Below are 17,695 nucleotides of genomic sequence, written 5' to 3' on the forward strand. Positions count from 1 at the left end.
AAAGCCTTAACAGCTAATGTGTAGGACAGGTGTGAAGAAGCATGTAAAAGCTTACTCTGCCACAAAAAAAATATATTAAGAAGGTTACATTTAAAAGGGTAACCTGTCTTAGTGGGTAGGAAGACCTGTATTTTGCTATTGATTAACTTGTAGCTTCTAACACCCTTGGCAGCTCTGTCGTAGGTCCTTGTACTCTGGTTTGTCATGGTGTGAGCAGGCTACAGCAGTGTCTCTTCCCCACCTGAACTCTTCTGGCACAGTTTCTGGATGCACACTTCTTACTTTTTCAGGGAAATAGAAGCTGTAGGGTCACCTACTTTGTGCTTCAGATTAGGTGGTGCTTGTGCTCCAAGCAGCTGTGTGACAATGAGGGAGTTACATATACCCTCTCAGGAGAAAAAGTAGAAGACTTTGAGGTTTCCAAAAAGAGTCTGCACAGAGCATGATAATTACATTTTTATTGCTTACATAGACCTTCACATCTAGATGTTTTTATGTTAAGTCTCCTTATAGCTTTTGTGGATTGCGGACAAGAGTTCCCTAAAGAATTTGTAGTCCCTGTAATCTGTTGTAATGCAGGATTGTGAAATCGTTTCTTTCTTGCCTGGTTGCATGTGTAAACCTGTTAGTAGAACATGCCCTTTTAGTATTGTACACCTTTAGAGTGTCTCAGATTCTTTGATGTCTAAGATTCAGTGATTACACGTGGCCAGGAGAGATATCCTGGCTGCGGTATCTCTTTCTGCAGACAGACGAGCAGGTTTTCATAGGTTTCGACTCCTCGTGTTTTTCTGAAAGTTACCCATTGGCCTGATACAAAAATACAGGTCCTCACCCTGACAGCACCTAGCTGTACCCTTGTGTGTTAAATATATTCAAGGATAAAGCAATTTCAGGTTAGGTTTCATAAATGATAGGTACAAGGGATCACCATCATTTCATTATGTCTAGGAGTGATGTTAACTTTTCTGACAGGAAGTCTTTCCTCTTTGACAGTTTTTATGTTTTAAGAGCTTTAGTGAGATAGTCTGGGGTTTTTTTGTTTTTAAAAATAGATGTGATGAGTATATGCTGCTACTCTGCAAGGCCTTGATGCTACAGACATTTAGTGCAGCTGAAATCAGTTACAAAGTGCATTTGTACATATGCATAGTAAGAGTTTAGCAGTGTATTTTTGTGTAGATGAAACTGAAATTGAAATCAGGATGTGTGATACATTTGCTTGTGTACAATAGTTGCTTTTCATATCTTTAAATATACTCTGTGTTATTTGTGAGCATTGGAGATGAATATGTAACCTAAAGAATGCAGTAATTCACGTAAGTGAACAGAAAATACCTGACAAGCTATAGTTACTATTATATAAGAGGGGGGAAAGTTGAGGTACTAAAAATGAATAGCACATACAGCAAAAAAGATAATTATGTGACTGTTTAAAACTTAATAATCAGTGTCCTGTAGTGACTCATGGAATATTTATGAACTGTAATGATTTATTTTTTTTAAAAGGAATAACATACTAACTTTGTAGTATATGCACTGTATTAATAGGAAAGCATTAAAAGGTACATACAGCAGGTAGGATGAATTTTATTAACATAACTGGTTCTCTATTTTTCAGCTCTGTATTGTGGAGCACTTCTGTTCCCAGCCTGTTAGTGTATTGTGTTGCCAACTGGTAGATGCTAAGAAGAGAGCAGATTCTTTATCACATGATCAGTGTGAAAACATTCGAAAACTGCCCTCTTTTAGAAGGTAAAAGGGGAAATAAATTTTTGGACAGCTGTGTATTTAGTCAGCTTTAAAGAAGATGAAAGGAATCTGTAAATGCAGCTCCCTGAAAACTATAGATCACTTGTGCATATGTTTCTATAGCAAAGGTAAATCAATCAAAAGGAGGACAGTTCTAAATAATTTCAGGAGACCTAAATCTTCTGGTGTAGAAAGTACAGCTTCTGTGACGTGTAAGCACTTGAACTTTTTTTTTTTTCCTCCTCTTCTTAATACAGAAAAAAGCTATTATGACAAAAAACAATAAATCACTTTTGAACTTGTTAAGATGACTTGGAGCATCATCTCTAGGGTTTTTCAACTTTCTGAATGTGACTGTCCTTTTTTGAATCTTTCTGATGACATCCTTATAGAAGTATATAATTTGAAATTTTTAACTCTATAATGTTTAATCATACTTTACATTATAATTTTTATGTTCTTGTTTTTTCTTGCCATCAGGTATGTGGAAAGTCAGGTATCAGAGAAACAGATTGCACTGCTGACAGTAGACACCTACTTAAAGGTAAAATGTTGGGAATGTCTTTGAAAAGCAAAAATAACTTTCCCAATATATATTAGTTTGCAGGGCATAATAAAATACAAGACTAAGATGTATAGTTTTGTATAACATCTTTCACACAGTATACACTGTGCTTCTTGTCCAGTATTCAAAGAATTAGGTTTGGCAAATCAAAATTCTGAATCTCTAGGGTTGCCAGGTATACTTTTATACAAAGCTGTATTTATATCAAATTTTAGCTATGTCTAGAAGTGTAACGGCTTTAAAATAAGGTTACAAGGTTTATTTACAGCCTGGTTTTTTAATGCTTAATCAGACTGATTTTCTTGGAAAGTCAGTGCAGTGTAATCTTAGCGGTTATTTCATAAACTCTTAATCCTCCTTACCCTCTGTGTAATTTCTGATTGAACTCAGTAGGACAGTCTGGATCCCGAGGCACACATTCACACTACATGTCATACAGGATTAAAACTTTAATTTATGTTACATGTTTATCTGAAGATTTCTCAAGTGATTAAAGTCGTTACTAGTATTGTGAGCCCTTTAGGAATTTTCACCAGCTGAACCAACCCCCAGTGGAAGCATTGCTCAGGGTAAAGGGTTTGCCCTGACTCTTCATCTCAAGCATAGCTATCCTGTCAGGCAAATGGTACTACTAGAGATAAAGCAATTAATTTATCCTAGCAGAGCTTCCTGGTCTGTAAGGACTTTTTGAGTGTGAAGAACAATGGTAATGGCTGGAAGAGAGGTGGTAGCAGGCAAGTTTGCAAGTGCAGCACAGTTACAGTAGTCAAGGTGATACATGATTTAGACATGATATTATGACCATAGTCTTCAGGGGCAAAAATAGCTGAAGCTACTGTTGTTCCCTTGCTGTTTATTCACACATCAGCAATTGTGCCAGCACAACTGCTTGTGTGGCTGTGCAATGAATGTAATCAGAGAAACGGTCCAATCAAAGTAACCTAACCAAAAAAAAGACAAGATGTGAGAATTTTTTTCTGAGTTATTTCTGCAGAATGATTACCTCAATGCAGTTCACTCTGCAGGTACATAAACACTTCTGTTGAAACAAGAGGAGGGAAGGAGGGGGAATGAGAAGCTGAGATTCTATTTCTTTGTTTAAAGACCATGTAATGGGCTGCTACTTTGAAAGCTGAATACCATGAGCTTAAACTTTATGTTTTAAACTGTATGTGTTTAATAATGTGCTCCTTATTTCACAAACCTCATTCTGTAAGTTTGGGAAAGAAGCCGTAATTCTTGTGCTTATGTGTGTATGATGCTTCTGACAAATATTAATTGAAGAAACTTGTTCTAATGTCTACAACAGGGGTAGGACTATTATTGCATTGCCAAACTGGCAGCAGTCTGCTTGGAGAAAAGGCCCTACTGCTGCATTAATGAGGTGTTGTTTATTCTGTATGTCATACTCATCTACAGTATCACTCCATGCTTTGGAAACACTGTCAAAGTCACTGTGGTACTACCTCATATAAATTTACTGTTCGTGTTCAGGACCTGGTAAACTTGCTGTTCAAGCTTAGCACCTAAACCTTTAATAACCTTTGTCAGAAGTAATTCATATTTCATGTTATTGCCACTTTTAAAAATAACTATGGGAAGAGTTCCACCTATTTAGAATATCAGTTTTAAAAGCAGTTTTACATGCTGATTACTTGCAACTCTGAAAGTTTTCATGGCAAATTTAATTTGAAATGGTGTAAATGTGGCAATCTATATTTGGGGAAATAACATAGCACAGTCTTCTGATACTGTTTTAAAACTCTTCTAAAACAGAATATGCTTTTGCACTCCATTATTTGGCATAATACATAGTCCTACTGCATCGTTATTTATGTATATTAACTACATCAGTCTTGAGCTGGGAAACAAGATGATGGAAATATAGATGCTGTAATGCTCTGAGTCTGGGGGAGTAAGATTGATGTAGCAGCATTAAAGAGAACTTGTTTTCTTCTCTCAGCTTTTATTGTGGTAGGTATAATTATTTTTTTTAATGATTCTGCTTAGAATTAAAACACCAGACTTGTGAGTATCTACCCTAAGGTCTTGGAAGGCATTTAAATAATTGTTCTATCAACAACCTGTACATTTTAACAGATAAATAGGGAGAAATGTCTTTAAGGTTTTTAATGATCTCGAACTTTTTTAACATCAGAAAGCTCTCTGCAGCACTAAGTCTATTTGTTACTTTCAGTCTTTGCACTATGATACTTAATCTTTCCACATGTCAGTACTTCCTTATATTGCCTGCAGATAAGGTTTTGCCCTTTTTTTTTTTTTTAAATCTTTGATACCCTTTATTTTAGTTTAACTTTAGAGAACTTCAGTGGCTTGTTTTATTTTTCATTTTGGAATAATTTGCTCAGAGTTGAACAAAATGGCAATAAAATATGTAGAGAATCCTGTGGCTTTTTCCTCTTTAACTGAAACAGGTGAGAGAAGATCTTTTGATTCACAAACTTAAATGTAATGAGGCCAAAGTACTTCAATACAGCTATCAGGAATTGAGTGTGGTTTTCCAGAAGTGTTAACGTGTGCTTCCATGGGAGGCTGGTGATAATGAGATGCCATCCAGTAAATTCAATAGCAGCAGTTAATAATTTCTCTTTCCTAATACATTATTTATTTTTTTTCTGCAGTTCTTAACCTATGAATAAACAAAAGTCAAGTTAAGACCACATAGGAGCAGCAACTTCGTATTTCTTTATTTTGCGTGAACTGGTCTTTTTATGTGTACCTAACTAATAAAAACAGCAGCAACTCCCAACATAAGAGATAAATTTTTAAATGCATTTGTAATGTAAAAATGCAAATAATAAGGATTTGAGTGAAAGTCGCTACATAATTTCTCATTGCCTATTAAAGGTATAGTGTATAGTCCTGTTTTTGTGAGATGACATACCAAATCTAAAGGCTAAATACAGTTGAAAATTATAAAATAATCAATAAAAAAATCTCCAGTGAGATGGAGGAAGAAATTAAAGTTAATAATGTGGAATGTCGTTGCAGTAAATTGTTGAAATACATCTTTTTTGCACAGTAGTCTTAATTTAACACCTAGTGATATAAATCATAGCACACCACAATGTCAGAGTAATTTTAAATACTTTATGAGAGTTTTAAATTAATAGGTGTCAGAATGACTTATTAAACAATTATTCTGTTACTGTAGGAAATAACACAGAAGTTGCTGGAGGACTTGCATGTTTACCATGAAAATTACCTTTCAGTTTTGAGATGTCTTCACGTTTTCACATCTTTTCTTCCAAAGTATCCTTTGGGCAAGCAGGTGATGTATTATTATTCCATTTTAGTGAAACATTTTTTGTTTGTTTCAAAGTATGACTTCAGAATAAGTATTTATTCTTTCTCTTTGTTTACTATTCTGCTGATTTGCCCCCTGCTTCTTAAAATGGAGACAGATGCTTTCTTGCTATGAGCAGGGGGGCAACAGCATGTGGTTTCTTTAGTGGCATGGATGATACCTTGTCAGTCAACAGGAGGGAATTTCCAGGAGGAAGCAGATGCACAGATCAGCAAAAAAATCCACACATTGACTTTCCCACATCTGGGATTATCTGTATGCATTGCAGACAGTGTACACTGTTCTACCATCTATTAGCTCACCCATCAAATTCAGATGAAGAGACTGAGTTTTAGCAACCTCCTTACTAAAATGATAGTAAGGGAACAATGATGATTACTTTTAATAGCCGGATTGCTCTAATGTAGTTAAATCCACCTTCTCATGCTAACCAATTCCTTCTGCTAGAAGAGCAGTATATTCTGTGCACGTGCTGTCAGTTCTCGGTGTATTTCACACTGTTACTAGAATCTGTCCCTAACTACAAAACCAGCATGAACTTTACCAGTATTTGAGAATAAAAAGATGTTTTAGCTGGGGCACTTGATTGGAGTTCCTCTCTGTTCTCTGCAGTTACCTTCATCTGAATGTTAGTTGTTTGAAACCTGGTGCATAGCAACACATAGACTCCAGCAACACTAGGACCTTAGTTCTGTAAGATACTAAATGCTCTCATTTCTTTTGCAATCATTCTGCATCTCCAGAAAACAAGCTCCAGAGAAATTACATATAACTTTGAAAAGCTTGTTGTAAGAGTTACGCATTACTTTGTTTGTAAAACACTTTATCCTTTCTTCACCTTTGGCATAACAGATCAGGGAGTTGTACTGTGCATGTTTGGAAAACCAAGTGTGGGAGACAGAGGAGTATGAGTCATCTCTTCAGCTAGCAAGGTAATTTAAAATTTTTTTTTCCATTCTGTTTTAATACCATTGTACACATGGAGAGTATCAGTCATGAGTTATTCTGGCACTTAAAGCTGAGGATATCACCTGTTTGCAGCTAGTTATAGGATTGCTTGCAAGTATAATAGACAAAATGAAAGCAGCAGTCATTCTACCATTTTCCATAAAATTCAACCAGGTTCTAATATCTCTTATGCCTTGAGTAATTATGCTGAAACCACTGAGATTACTGTGTGTGAATGAGAACATCAGTTGGTTTTGTCTTTCAAAGCATGATTATGTTAGATGTTATCAACCAAATTATTCGTTTTAGTTGGCCTAAATTTTAATCTGTTGTGAAAATTAGAATCTGTTCCAACTGAGTAGCTGAGGCCTTTCTTATTTGTTTATTTTATTGCTTTCCCCCTGCCTTCTCTGTCTAACAGTTTGTACAGAGCCTGAGTTAATTTCTTATGTTACTCTTAGGACTTTAGGAGAGCTTATGCTTGTGTTGTCTGTCAGTGTTTAAAATGGAAAAGACATCCAAGCCAATTTTCTTAATAGAAAACCCTTAAATTGCAATGTTCCCGCTACGGACTTTTAAACGTGCTTTATCACAGCAAGTGGCTGTTTCCTGATAGCTGCATTCGTTCAGATTATACAGTGGTTCTGTTGCACAAGGAGCTGATGTAACACTGTTACTGTAACAGCCTCTTCAAGACCCTCAGCTTATGAGGTTTGATGTGTCTGACAGTAAAATTGCATAGAAAAACCATGTCAGTGGTGGGGGGAAGATAACTTTCTGGGCTCATACACACCATGAAACATATACTTTAAACTGTACCTTTGCCATACTGAGTGGTTCTTATGCATTGCCACTGCACTATATTCTTTACCCTCATCCCTTTGAAAGGATTACATGCTTTATTTGTCATTTCTACAGTCTTTCCCTCTTAATCCTTCTCTGACTGTCCTGAATCTTGACTGCACTCACCTATCATCTCTTGCCCACAAATGTGTCATTTTGCTTTCCTGTACTGTCTGTTCTAATAATGCTTGCCATTTTTTCCTCTCCTTTTCCTCCTCCTGTGTTTCGTTTTTCTTCCATTCTGAATTCATCCACCTTTTCTCTTGTCTCCAAGTTGATGATGCCATCAGATTCTGGCTTGCTTCCCCTTTATTCTTATCTGTTCATCTCCCTCCTGTTTTTCTTCTGGTCCTGGCTCCCGCCATGGGAGCTTCTGATAGAAATACAGTGATCACAGTCATTCATAGATAATAATTCTTTTTTAAAATCAGGAATTATGTCATTTTTCAAAAAAACCTCTTTCAACACAATTCCTTCAGATACTTGGGATTCTAGCTCTAATTATTTTTTTCAGATTTTAACTCTTCCATTTTACACGTACTTTCTCTTGTCTCTGTTTTTTCTGCCTAGAATCTTGCTGCTGTCTCTCAGAAGAAAATGATAAAATGTGATTTCCCCCTCCCCCCCTTTTACTCACAGTCGTCTTTTTTTCTCCCCTTTGCTCAGGTATGGAATTTACTCACTGTTCCTTAGTATGTCTGCTTTCCCAGGGGCCACATCACCTGCTGATATCCTTATGTTTGCCCTTTCCCATTCCTTATTCATCTTTTCAGTGTTTTTCTAGCGTCAATCTTTTTTTCCTTGTATTTAGAAAGTGAAAAATAGAGAAGATTTTGGTCTGCTTATTTCTCAATTTCTAACTGTCTCTCTTTTGCCCTTCATAAATTGTGTTTGAATATGGGATTTTCAGTTGTTGCATTGAGTTACTTTTGTTGTTAGTTGATTGGTTCTCTACTTCAGCCTTTCCTTGAACTGGCGCTTATTCCTTCTGCTAAAAGTGCTCTCACCACAGGTGGTGTTTCGGGTGATATAACTTTAGCAATCTAGACTAGTTATTCTACTTAAATCTAGTTGTGTAGAGTCTGTAAAATATCATGGGGAGACAGGGAGAGTGCATGAGCTTTAGTTCACTTTGGATTAATCCATTCAGAAGAGAGGCGAGATTAAGAGATGTTGGAGAGTGTCTCACTGATTGGTTATGGGGAGCTAACTGTCTGGGACATCTGGTCAAGCTTTTAGGTGGCAAAACTTTGAGGATTGTCTGATGTATTGTCTTCTGTCTAGATACTGTATTCTGCTCATCATTGGTTCCATTTGTCACATACTGCTTATCACAGTCCTGCCCTTCCATGACTGTTGGTTTTTGTTGTTGACCAATCTCTGTTATCACTTCTTCAGATGATTGCCCACTTCAGCATTCAGGAGTTTCTATGGACTTCATTCTAGCTTCCTTTCCTCTCTTTCATAACTTGTCTCCGAATAATAAGATTGGCTTACTGTCTTCAGATGATCTGAGATCTTCCTTTCTGCTTTAAGTCTGTTTCCTAACTGAATTAAAATCTTAACCCCACTCTCTGATATGTGGCATACCTTGCATTAAAATCTCAAGCCCAAAAGGTTCTTTCTTTCCCATTCACAGATCTCCAAATCTGGTTATTCTCTCTCCATTTTAGGTGTTTAACTATTGTGGTGTTTTGTCTGGCCTGGAAGGTTATCTTGTTTACCCATTACAATTCTACAGGACAGTTTCAAAATGTTTTCTAGCCTTTTGTGTGGTCAAGGTCACTCTTTTTGTTATTAATTCCTGATGCTTTTCTGTACAAACAAGTGTATCTGAAGGCAACATCTGACTTGCCAAAGTTCGTAATACTGAATCAGATAAACAGGTTTCAAATTCTAGCCTTTACAAGCATTTAGCATCAACTGCCAGTTAGAAACTAGAGCTCCAACTGCAACTGCCCCTCCAGACATCCGTAAAGCTTCCCCAGCCTCTTCTAAATCTTAAATCTCTGCTAGTCAGTGTTCAGGTAGCTGATATGGAGACCCTCTGCCTGACACACTGATCACCATCTCTTCATTCTTTTGTCATCCTTCCTTTTTTCATGTAGCTGTGGGGATTTTTGTGTCTTCTAAAATCCTTACACTATTAGCATCTTTGTTTTTTATTTTTTGTAATTTTTTTTGGTATAAGACAAAGCAAAAATGTGAGAATAAGCTGGGAAGGGCTCCTAGTAACAGCAGCTATTACAAATGTATGATTGTTCAGAACCAGGGTGTTTAGCAATAGGAACCTCTCACAGTGCATGAAAAAGGTTGCGTGCATGTGTAATGGTACTGACTTGATGCAATGACTGTAATTCTGGATTTCATTTATGGATATTTGAAAGGACTTGCTTTGATATCTTTTAAATGAAGATTCTGAGACTGAGCAGTGCTTGGTGACATTTATAAAATGCCCGAATACATCATTAAAAGCAAGTAAATGCTAAGCTGGAGATTTGTCTAGGTGATCTCAAGAGGTCTATTCCAGCCTAAATGATTCTGGGATTCTCATTGTGGTTAGGTTTATAGCAATTAAATACATAAAGCAGCAATTTGAATTTTGTTGAAGATCATTCTTGAATCAGAGTGTCATGGATTTTGTGGATGTGTGAATGCATACTAATCTGACTTTTTTTTTACCATTTCATTTACTGTTCTTGGGAATGTTATGAACCCTACCATTTTTTTTTTGCTATCCTCACTAAGTTTCAAAAACTATAACTGTATCCAGCAAGTGTTTTTATTTAGAATATTAGAAAACCTTTCATTGTCAGTTCTGCAGGAAAATGTGAAGGACTTCTATCCAAGTTGATTTCTTTCTTTCTGTTAATGACAGCAAGTAAAAATAATAGACTTTACTGCAAGCCTGAATGCTTGAGATCTTGAAAGTTTTATCTTTTAAAAGGAGTTTTTCAAATTAATTTTTAACTTTTTTTCAACCAAGAACATTGACAGCTATTTCATCATTCTGCATTTCAACTTCAGCCAACAATTGTGTCTTTTAGGATGTTGAATAAGTCTGATTTGGTAACCATGCTTCAACAATGTGTGGAAATTTTTGTGTCATCTTCTGGAAAGGAGTTTGATAACACAGTAGAGAAGTTGAAGGAGTTCTTGACCCAGTTTCAGAAACTAGAAGGTGGGTGTGTACTGTCATACATTCCGTTGCAGATTATATGAAAGCTGTTCTATGATTTTACCCATGAGTATAATCTTCCCTGGTGATATACTGTCATTGTATCAAACCATCAGATTTTTCAGGGTTTTTTTTCAAATACATGCACAAAATTAGGAAATGTTTATATTCTTTATTGGTATGTGGTTCATGCTTTTTATAAGACAGAAGAGTGATGTAAGATTAAGAAATTGGACAGATCAGCAAACATTACTCAGTAAATCTGTCATGTATATTTTGAGCATTTTACCAGATGTTGCAATCATTAAAAACGTTTAACAAATAAAAACAGATATTGAAAGATAAAATAGGAGCAGACTTCCTTATGACATGGTCTTTAATCCAAATGTATATAAAGTTCTTTCACCTGTACCTTCAGTTAAATTCATGTAAGATCTAGGACACCAAGAGCCAGTTATCAGGGCTGTGCTGACATGCTGTAACTTGTCAGGCCCCTACATTTGATTGTTCATGGTAGAGGACATATTTGAAAGTTTATTAAGGCAAATGAGTAGCAGCCTTCAGTCTTTCAGAGGCACATTAACAGAAACTGCCATGTTCTTTCTGAAGCAGGAATATAACACATTCTAGTGTTTTCCCTGAACTATGGAGAAGTGCTCCCCTGTGATTCCCTTTTGAAGATGAAGGGGTTATCTGGTCTGTTTTACGCATATTAAATGAAGTTCATTATCAGTGTGGTTGCTACTCAGCATTTGAACAAGTAGGCAGTAAGCCACAAAATGCAGTCTAATATTAAAAGCAGTCATGAAACACTCTAGGGTTAACTGAGGCTTGTTTAGAAGAACTGGTTCTTGCCAGTACCATGTATATTTGAATAAATGGATTAATAGCAGGGCTGTGGTACAAGAAATACTGAAAAAGCTGTATATGTCATGGAAGATACCATCACTGAAGAATCTGAACTATCATGGAAAACCTAAAGGTTCATCTAGTTTGGAAAAAAAAGAATTGAAGCAAAAGGCTTTTAAGTAGTTGAATTTTTACTTTGAGGGAATAAATAATAAAAGAACAACTGGGAATTCAGGGATGTACAGAACTATAAAACAAAAAAGTCAGTATTTATTTTCAGTTAGGATTTGAAGTTATTTTTAAAGCAGAGAAGGTCTAACGAATCCATAAATGATCTTAGATTGTTTTCAAAGTGGATTTAAGCTGTAATGAAAAAGTGACAAGGGGAAGTTAATATAAACTTCACATTAATAGATTGCTAAGTTAGGGGACTTCTTCCTGTCTTACTTCTGTGATTGTGTTGATCTTTAGTGGGAGTTTTCAGAAGTCTGCCAAAAATGTTATGTACTCAAAGCTCCCACAGAGCCCTTAGAGTGAAAGGATAGTCCAAAATATTTTCTTTTTTTAACAACAGCAAAGTCCATCTTTCCAGATGCCTAATGAACTGGGGAAAAAAAAAAAACCCAACCAAACAACAAAACCCACAACATGAAGTTTGAGGAATAAAGTATCATTATGATCAATCTATTTTGACTTGAAGGATTTGATAAAAAGAAATCTCTAAAAATATATCTGTGTAGTGAAGAGAGGAAGTTATCTGCTTTAAAATCTTCAATACAAATGCAAATGTCCACAGGGCACTGGAAAACACCAACTCATTCTATATAGGTCACCAAAAAGCTTTTTTGTATCACGGTTGTCACTGCTGATTGGAACTTTACCTGTCATCTGTAGGTAGAATCTCCCTCTTATTACCATCTTCAAAAGTAAAGCAAGAAATCTAGTTACCTTTTGTTTTGATTTGATTATCATTTGTCATGACATTGATTGTGCTTTGGGAGTTTTTGCTGCTTTGTTTTTACCTATAAATTACTAATTATTGGTGCAGTTGATTAACAGACTACATGGCTATGAAAACAAAATTTGTTATAAATTAAGTTGAGAATAAGACTGGACAGTGAAATACCTTAGCATGCTTTTGGTTTGTTGCTCTGGTGGCAGTTTCTGGGTTAAGTATGGAGAACTCATTTCTTAATGGTTTTTTTTCCCATGAGAAGGAAAAAATATGCAGCATATAGCTTTTTGAACACTCCTAAAGCATCAGTAGTATCTAGTACTAACTTGTCCACCTTACAAATGTTGAGAGTATGACCTAGGATGACATAAGCGGAATTCAAGTGATGTGCAAGGCTTATGCTGGATCTTTGCTCAGGGCTGAATTGCTTCTGTTACTTAATTACTGTTGGTTAAGCTGCACTGCAGACTCCTTTTTAACAGTATTTTACAAGGTGCAGGACTCAAAAGCTGGCAGTGTTTGGGTATGTGTGAACAAGTAACTGAACATTTCTCAGATTGCTTGGGTTAGGGGGCTTATAGGTAGCCAGGAAAAGTTTACACCACGTATAAAACATTAGTTTTGTTCTAGTAGAAGAAGCTTTCCAAGAACAAGATGTGTCCGTATCATCACAAAAGGAGCTCCAGAAGAAGACAGACCTTTATCATCTTCAGAAGGTTAGGCCTGTGTAGGCTTTACTGACTAGTTCCTTAACTGAATCTTTTATGATGTAATTGTCCGTGGTTGGTTCTTCCCAGCTTGCTGGATCTCTGTGTAAATGTTGTGTATAAGTAACTCTTCTTTAAAATGAATGAATAACTACCAACTATGTATGTTAGGCCACCTGACGCATAGAAAATTATAGAAAATATCTGTCATAAACTAGAGTTTTAAAATGCAAATTAGGGGTTTTCTTCTTGTTTAACTTTCAAATTACACATTCTGCCTAACACATATTTCTTTGAATTTCCCAAACTCCTACCAGTTTGAGAACTGACCTAAATAAAAATAACTGCACGATCACACTTTCAAACATCAGTGAAGACATGCCAGCAAAAATTAATTATACATGTTAAACATATAGATTGTGTTCTCCAGAGTATAACTACCTCCCATGTAGTTTTATGCACCACTTTTTTTTTAAAGACTTTGTTGGAGTTGAAGGAATCAAGGCGGTCTAAGAAACTGACAAAGTTTGAAATGCTTCGTTTTGAAGTTGTTGACTATATAGACAGTCTTGTAAGGTGAGCTTTCCCATTTTATTTTCCTGCATTATTTTGCAGCATAAATTGTAACAGAAATTTTGCTAACATGTTAATCTTGTCAAAATTGTGTCTTGGTCCCTGTAGTATGAAGCACACTTCTTTTTCCTTCTTATTCTTTCTTTGATGAGGGCCCTAAAAATAATAATAAAATCCCTCTTTTCCATAGATTTAAAACGTAATTGGCACATGAATGGACCAACTCATTTTGGCTACAGAAAAACATTGAGGCCTTGTGTATATGTGGCAAAATAAAGTCAAGAGTTCTTAACCTAATCTTTGCTGATCTGTTCTACTTATGAAACCATATAGCTGTCAAGTATGATATCCTGGAATCCATTTTGGGAACTGTTTTGGTGAGCAAGGCATAGCAGATAGGGTTTTGGAGGCAGCTCGGAAGCAGAAAATGTGAAAGGCTTGGGGTGGGGGAAGAGAAGAAGGCACTTGTTAATTATAGAGCCTTGCAAGGGGGGAGGCAGAGAAGCTAACAGAAGTATGACTGTGCCAAGAAAAAAAGCTTCAAGTATGAACACAGAGATGAGCAGACGCTCATCAGGAGGCCTAAAGGTAGATAAGATCTGTGGGGTACAGTACACGACTGCTGTTAGCATTTCAGCTGCTGCCCTTATTTTTTAATTTGTCAGTGGCCCAGCTAGAGTTCTATGCTAAATCCGTTAGATGTAAAGTAGATAATAACTGATGTCCCTGCTTAAAAGTCGACTTGAGCACTGTTCATCTTGTTCTTTCAGAGATTTGTCAATACTGGTTGGGAAACACATTCTTGTCTCTGACTGCATTAGACTTTTGTTGTTTCCCTTAAGGTAAAACTTTGTATCTCTCCTCCTTCCCCCATACTTCGTGTTGCTTTTTCAGAAATTACCTTGTTCCTGCAAACCACAAGACTCTGCATGAGATAATGTATTTCAACACAGCCAGTGTTCTCCGTGAGCACTTGAATGCTGCCCCAAGGATTGCACTTCATACAGCTTTAAATAACCCATATCGCTACCTGAAGGTAAGGAACAAGTGAGTAGTTTGTGGTGCTGGAGTAGTTTCTGAAGGCTACACGAGGACGATGTCAAAGGCTTAGTTTTGCTGTTTCACGAAGCTTGGCACGCATTCAGCTGTTTTGCCGAGAATAAGCAGCTGGGGACTTTGCAAAGAGCTAAGGAATCTGGCTGAAATAAAGGAGCCAATTACGGAAAGACTTCTATATGGGGAATCCATTTTCCAGAGCCTGTTCTAGTCATGATCTTTTCTTTCTCCTGTAGATGTAGCAGAAAAGTAATTTTGTCCTCCGTTAAAAATGGGAGGACTGTCCGTGGGGAAAAACAGTGCCTGTGGCTCTTTCCAGAGACTTTCTTTACAGGGCTGGTGCTTAGTCCTCACTGTGTAGACTTGCTCTAAGGTGAAGACTCTGTTCAGCCAGAGTGATGACATTAACAGTAGCTTAAATGCAGCATATTTGAATGATTCCTTTGTTCTTTTTACATTTAATGTCTGTTGTGTATTGACATATCTTTTCTGAGTCCAAGAAAAGGATTGTCATTGATTCTATTAGTTAACCTTGCCCTTTTCTAGAGAAGAAAAGCAGCCCCTTTTGCACTTCTTTCATAAATCAAATTCACAGGATGACCAAAAGAAAATAAAGCAGGAGTTGTGGAAGGAGAGAATGTACATTTGTTTTTGACTTTGATTACAGATGCAATTTGGAGTTATCCTCATGCCTTAACATTTCCCTTAAAAGCCTGATTACAGTTTTGAAGAAGACATCAGTTGTAGCTGTATCTGAATGATTATGTTATTTGAGTCAAGGCCAACACTTATCAGGAATCATACTTGATAAAGATCACTCTTTGAAATCTACAGCCTGATTTGTACTGGGTTTGTTGGCACAGCGCCTCTATTTGAATGAGGGTTGTCAGTTTTGCTGTGTGCAGGGCTTATTTCTAAAACCACTTAAAGAGCTTATTTGTGAAAACAGTAGTTAGCAAGTGGGCTACCATTAAAGAGACCTAATATGAACCTCAGTAATTTATATTTTTAGGAAACCTGTAAAAATATAGATTAGAAGAGCTTGCAAAATTGACCTACTGATGTGTTTAATAAGTATTCTCTTTGAGTTTACAGGGTTTAAAGCCCTGTCATCTTGCACTTTGTTCTTTGACATACTTTAACATATTTCCAGTGTTTTCTGAATAGATTGTGAAGGTTTGGCATAGTTTCTAGCAGCAGCAGTATTGGCTGTGTACCTTGCTTAACGTTTTAATCCATGTGAATCAAAGAAATTTTTTTTTCTTGATTGTATCCGTGACTTCTGCATAGCTTGTACTTTCCTGGGCCATGACCAGAGCAAAGTTCTCTAGAGCTGTTCCTTCCAGAAGTCTAGGACAGAAAAGGATCTGCTTCAGTGGAGTACCAGCAAATGATTGATAATATATGATGCATTTCTTACAGGAATTCAGTCCAGTTATTTAGCAAAACATGAACTAAGGATCATGCTTACCCTTGGGGGGGATGGGGAGGGGAGTATAATTTTGTTTTCACTGATCCCTTGAAAATTCAACAAGTTCTAACTTGGAATACCAGCAAGACACTGCTTAGTATTGTGTCAGCAGAAGGAAATCTGATCTTGGCTCTTCCTGGGGTTTAGATGGTCATGTGAGTTTTGTTCTTGACCTTGTGTAAGAAGGGTGATTTTTCACATTGACCTCAGGGAATGAGCCCTACTACCTATGAAGATACTATGATTGCTGTGAAACAAAAGTCCTTGAGTTACGATTAAACTCCCACATCAGGGAATGGGGATACTAGTGTTTGGTCCTTGGGAAAGACAGTAACATTGATTCCAGGGCAAGGTATGAATCTGTCCCATCTAGCCTCTGGGGGCAGGGTCAAGCAAGAGAAACACCTAATCAGTGGTGTTCTGGGTTGCTCCCACTCCCATATTCTTTCTGAAATAGCACCTCTGTTCTGTACATGTGGTTTCACAAGTGGCTGCTCATTCTAGGGCAGATTCCTGCTTGTCAGTCTAGTTATTTCCTTGTGGGGACAACACAACACGTGTGCTGCTGCCTCAGGAAGCTGAGGTTTCCCTGCATGCAGCTGCAGCTCCCTCCCACTGTGCTGTAAAGGCTTGGCCTACTTGTCACAAGTGAGGCTGCATTTGTTCAGGTGCTGGCAGAGACCCTGCAGTGCCAATCAGTAACGTCTTCCCTGGATCATTCTCGGCACTTACATGTGGTCTAGCTAGATTCTCATTTCTACAGATGGGCCAGGAGTGTAGTTGCTCAAAGTTGTGTCCTCTTTTGCTTGTGATACCTGTTCTGGCTTTAAGATTAGAAAATTGGGGCAGTATAGGAAGCCACAGAGCTAGAAGTAGCAGAGGGGAAATGAAAGTTGTAGAGTTATCCCTCTGGGCAGTGGGGAGCCACTAGATCAGCCATGTCTAACTTCACCCGTGCTGGTTAGTAACACAGTAGTATTTGAAACTATTATGGTATGCCCCTGAATTACAGCCTAGTAAAATTATGTCTGGATTGTAACATTTTGAGGGTTTAGCTGTGTTACTCTGAATTTATCTGGACACCATCCAGACTGAACTGACAGACATTAACCTAATGTCTGCAGCTTTTGTGTCCCTTGTACTGAATAAATAAAACTTGAAATTTATTAGGCTTTCTGGAAATTGTGAATGTCTCGTAAGTGCTAAGAGTCCAAACTGAATCTGAGTCTTACAAATTGCAGGAAGTGAGATCTATGAAGCTAGAGATTCTTGAGCAGTTTTATTCTTTGCCCAACCTTCTTTCCTATCTTGAAAAGCATTTATTTACGAAGGTATTCTTGCTAGGGTTTTATGGACTTCCCAAAAGTAACTGACACGTTTTACTAGCATATAAAAGCATTTTAACAAAACCTTCTGTGAACTGAATGATCAGTGGGTGTGTTCATGTTGAGAGCTGACTACTTCGAGTGC

The 17,695-nt window shown here is 37.0% G+C and overlaps 1 protein-coding gene across 4 annotated transcripts in view; it reads left to right on the top strand.

Moving 5' to 3' along the window:
- Positions 1-17,695, top strand: part of ORC3 (origin recognition complex subunit 3) — a 34,646-nt gene that overhangs the window by 13,614 nt on the left and 3,337 nt on the right. For 2 of the 4 annotated variants that reach the window (XM_026844459.1, XM_026844460.1), the window contains exons 9-16: positions 1,622-1,755; positions 2,233-2,296; positions 5,493-5,609; positions 6,498-6,577; positions 10,484-10,617; positions 13,049-13,134; positions 13,604-13,701; positions 14,593-14,734. In XM_026844459.1, the coding sequence (XP_026700260.1) occupies positions 1,622-1,755; positions 2,233-2,296; positions 5,493-5,609; positions 6,498-6,577; positions 10,484-10,617; positions 13,049-13,134; positions 13,604-13,701; positions 14,593-14,734 (855 nt within the window). The remainder of the gene's footprint in view (positions 1-1,621; positions 1,756-2,232; positions 2,297-5,492; positions 5,610-6,497; positions 6,578-10,483; positions 10,618-13,048; positions 13,135-13,603; positions 13,702-14,592; positions 14,735-17,695) is intronic. The other 2 variants (XM_026844461.1, XM_026844458.1) reach the window with 1 other exon arrangement.

This window comes from Athene cunicularia, assembly GCF_003259725.1.
Source record: "Athene cunicularia isolate RWA chromosome 3 unlocalized genomic scaffold, athCun1 chr3_part1, whole genome shotgun sequence".
NCBI classification, from domain to species: Eukaryota; Metazoa; Chordata; class Aves; order Strigiformes; family Strigidae; genus Athene; species Athene cunicularia.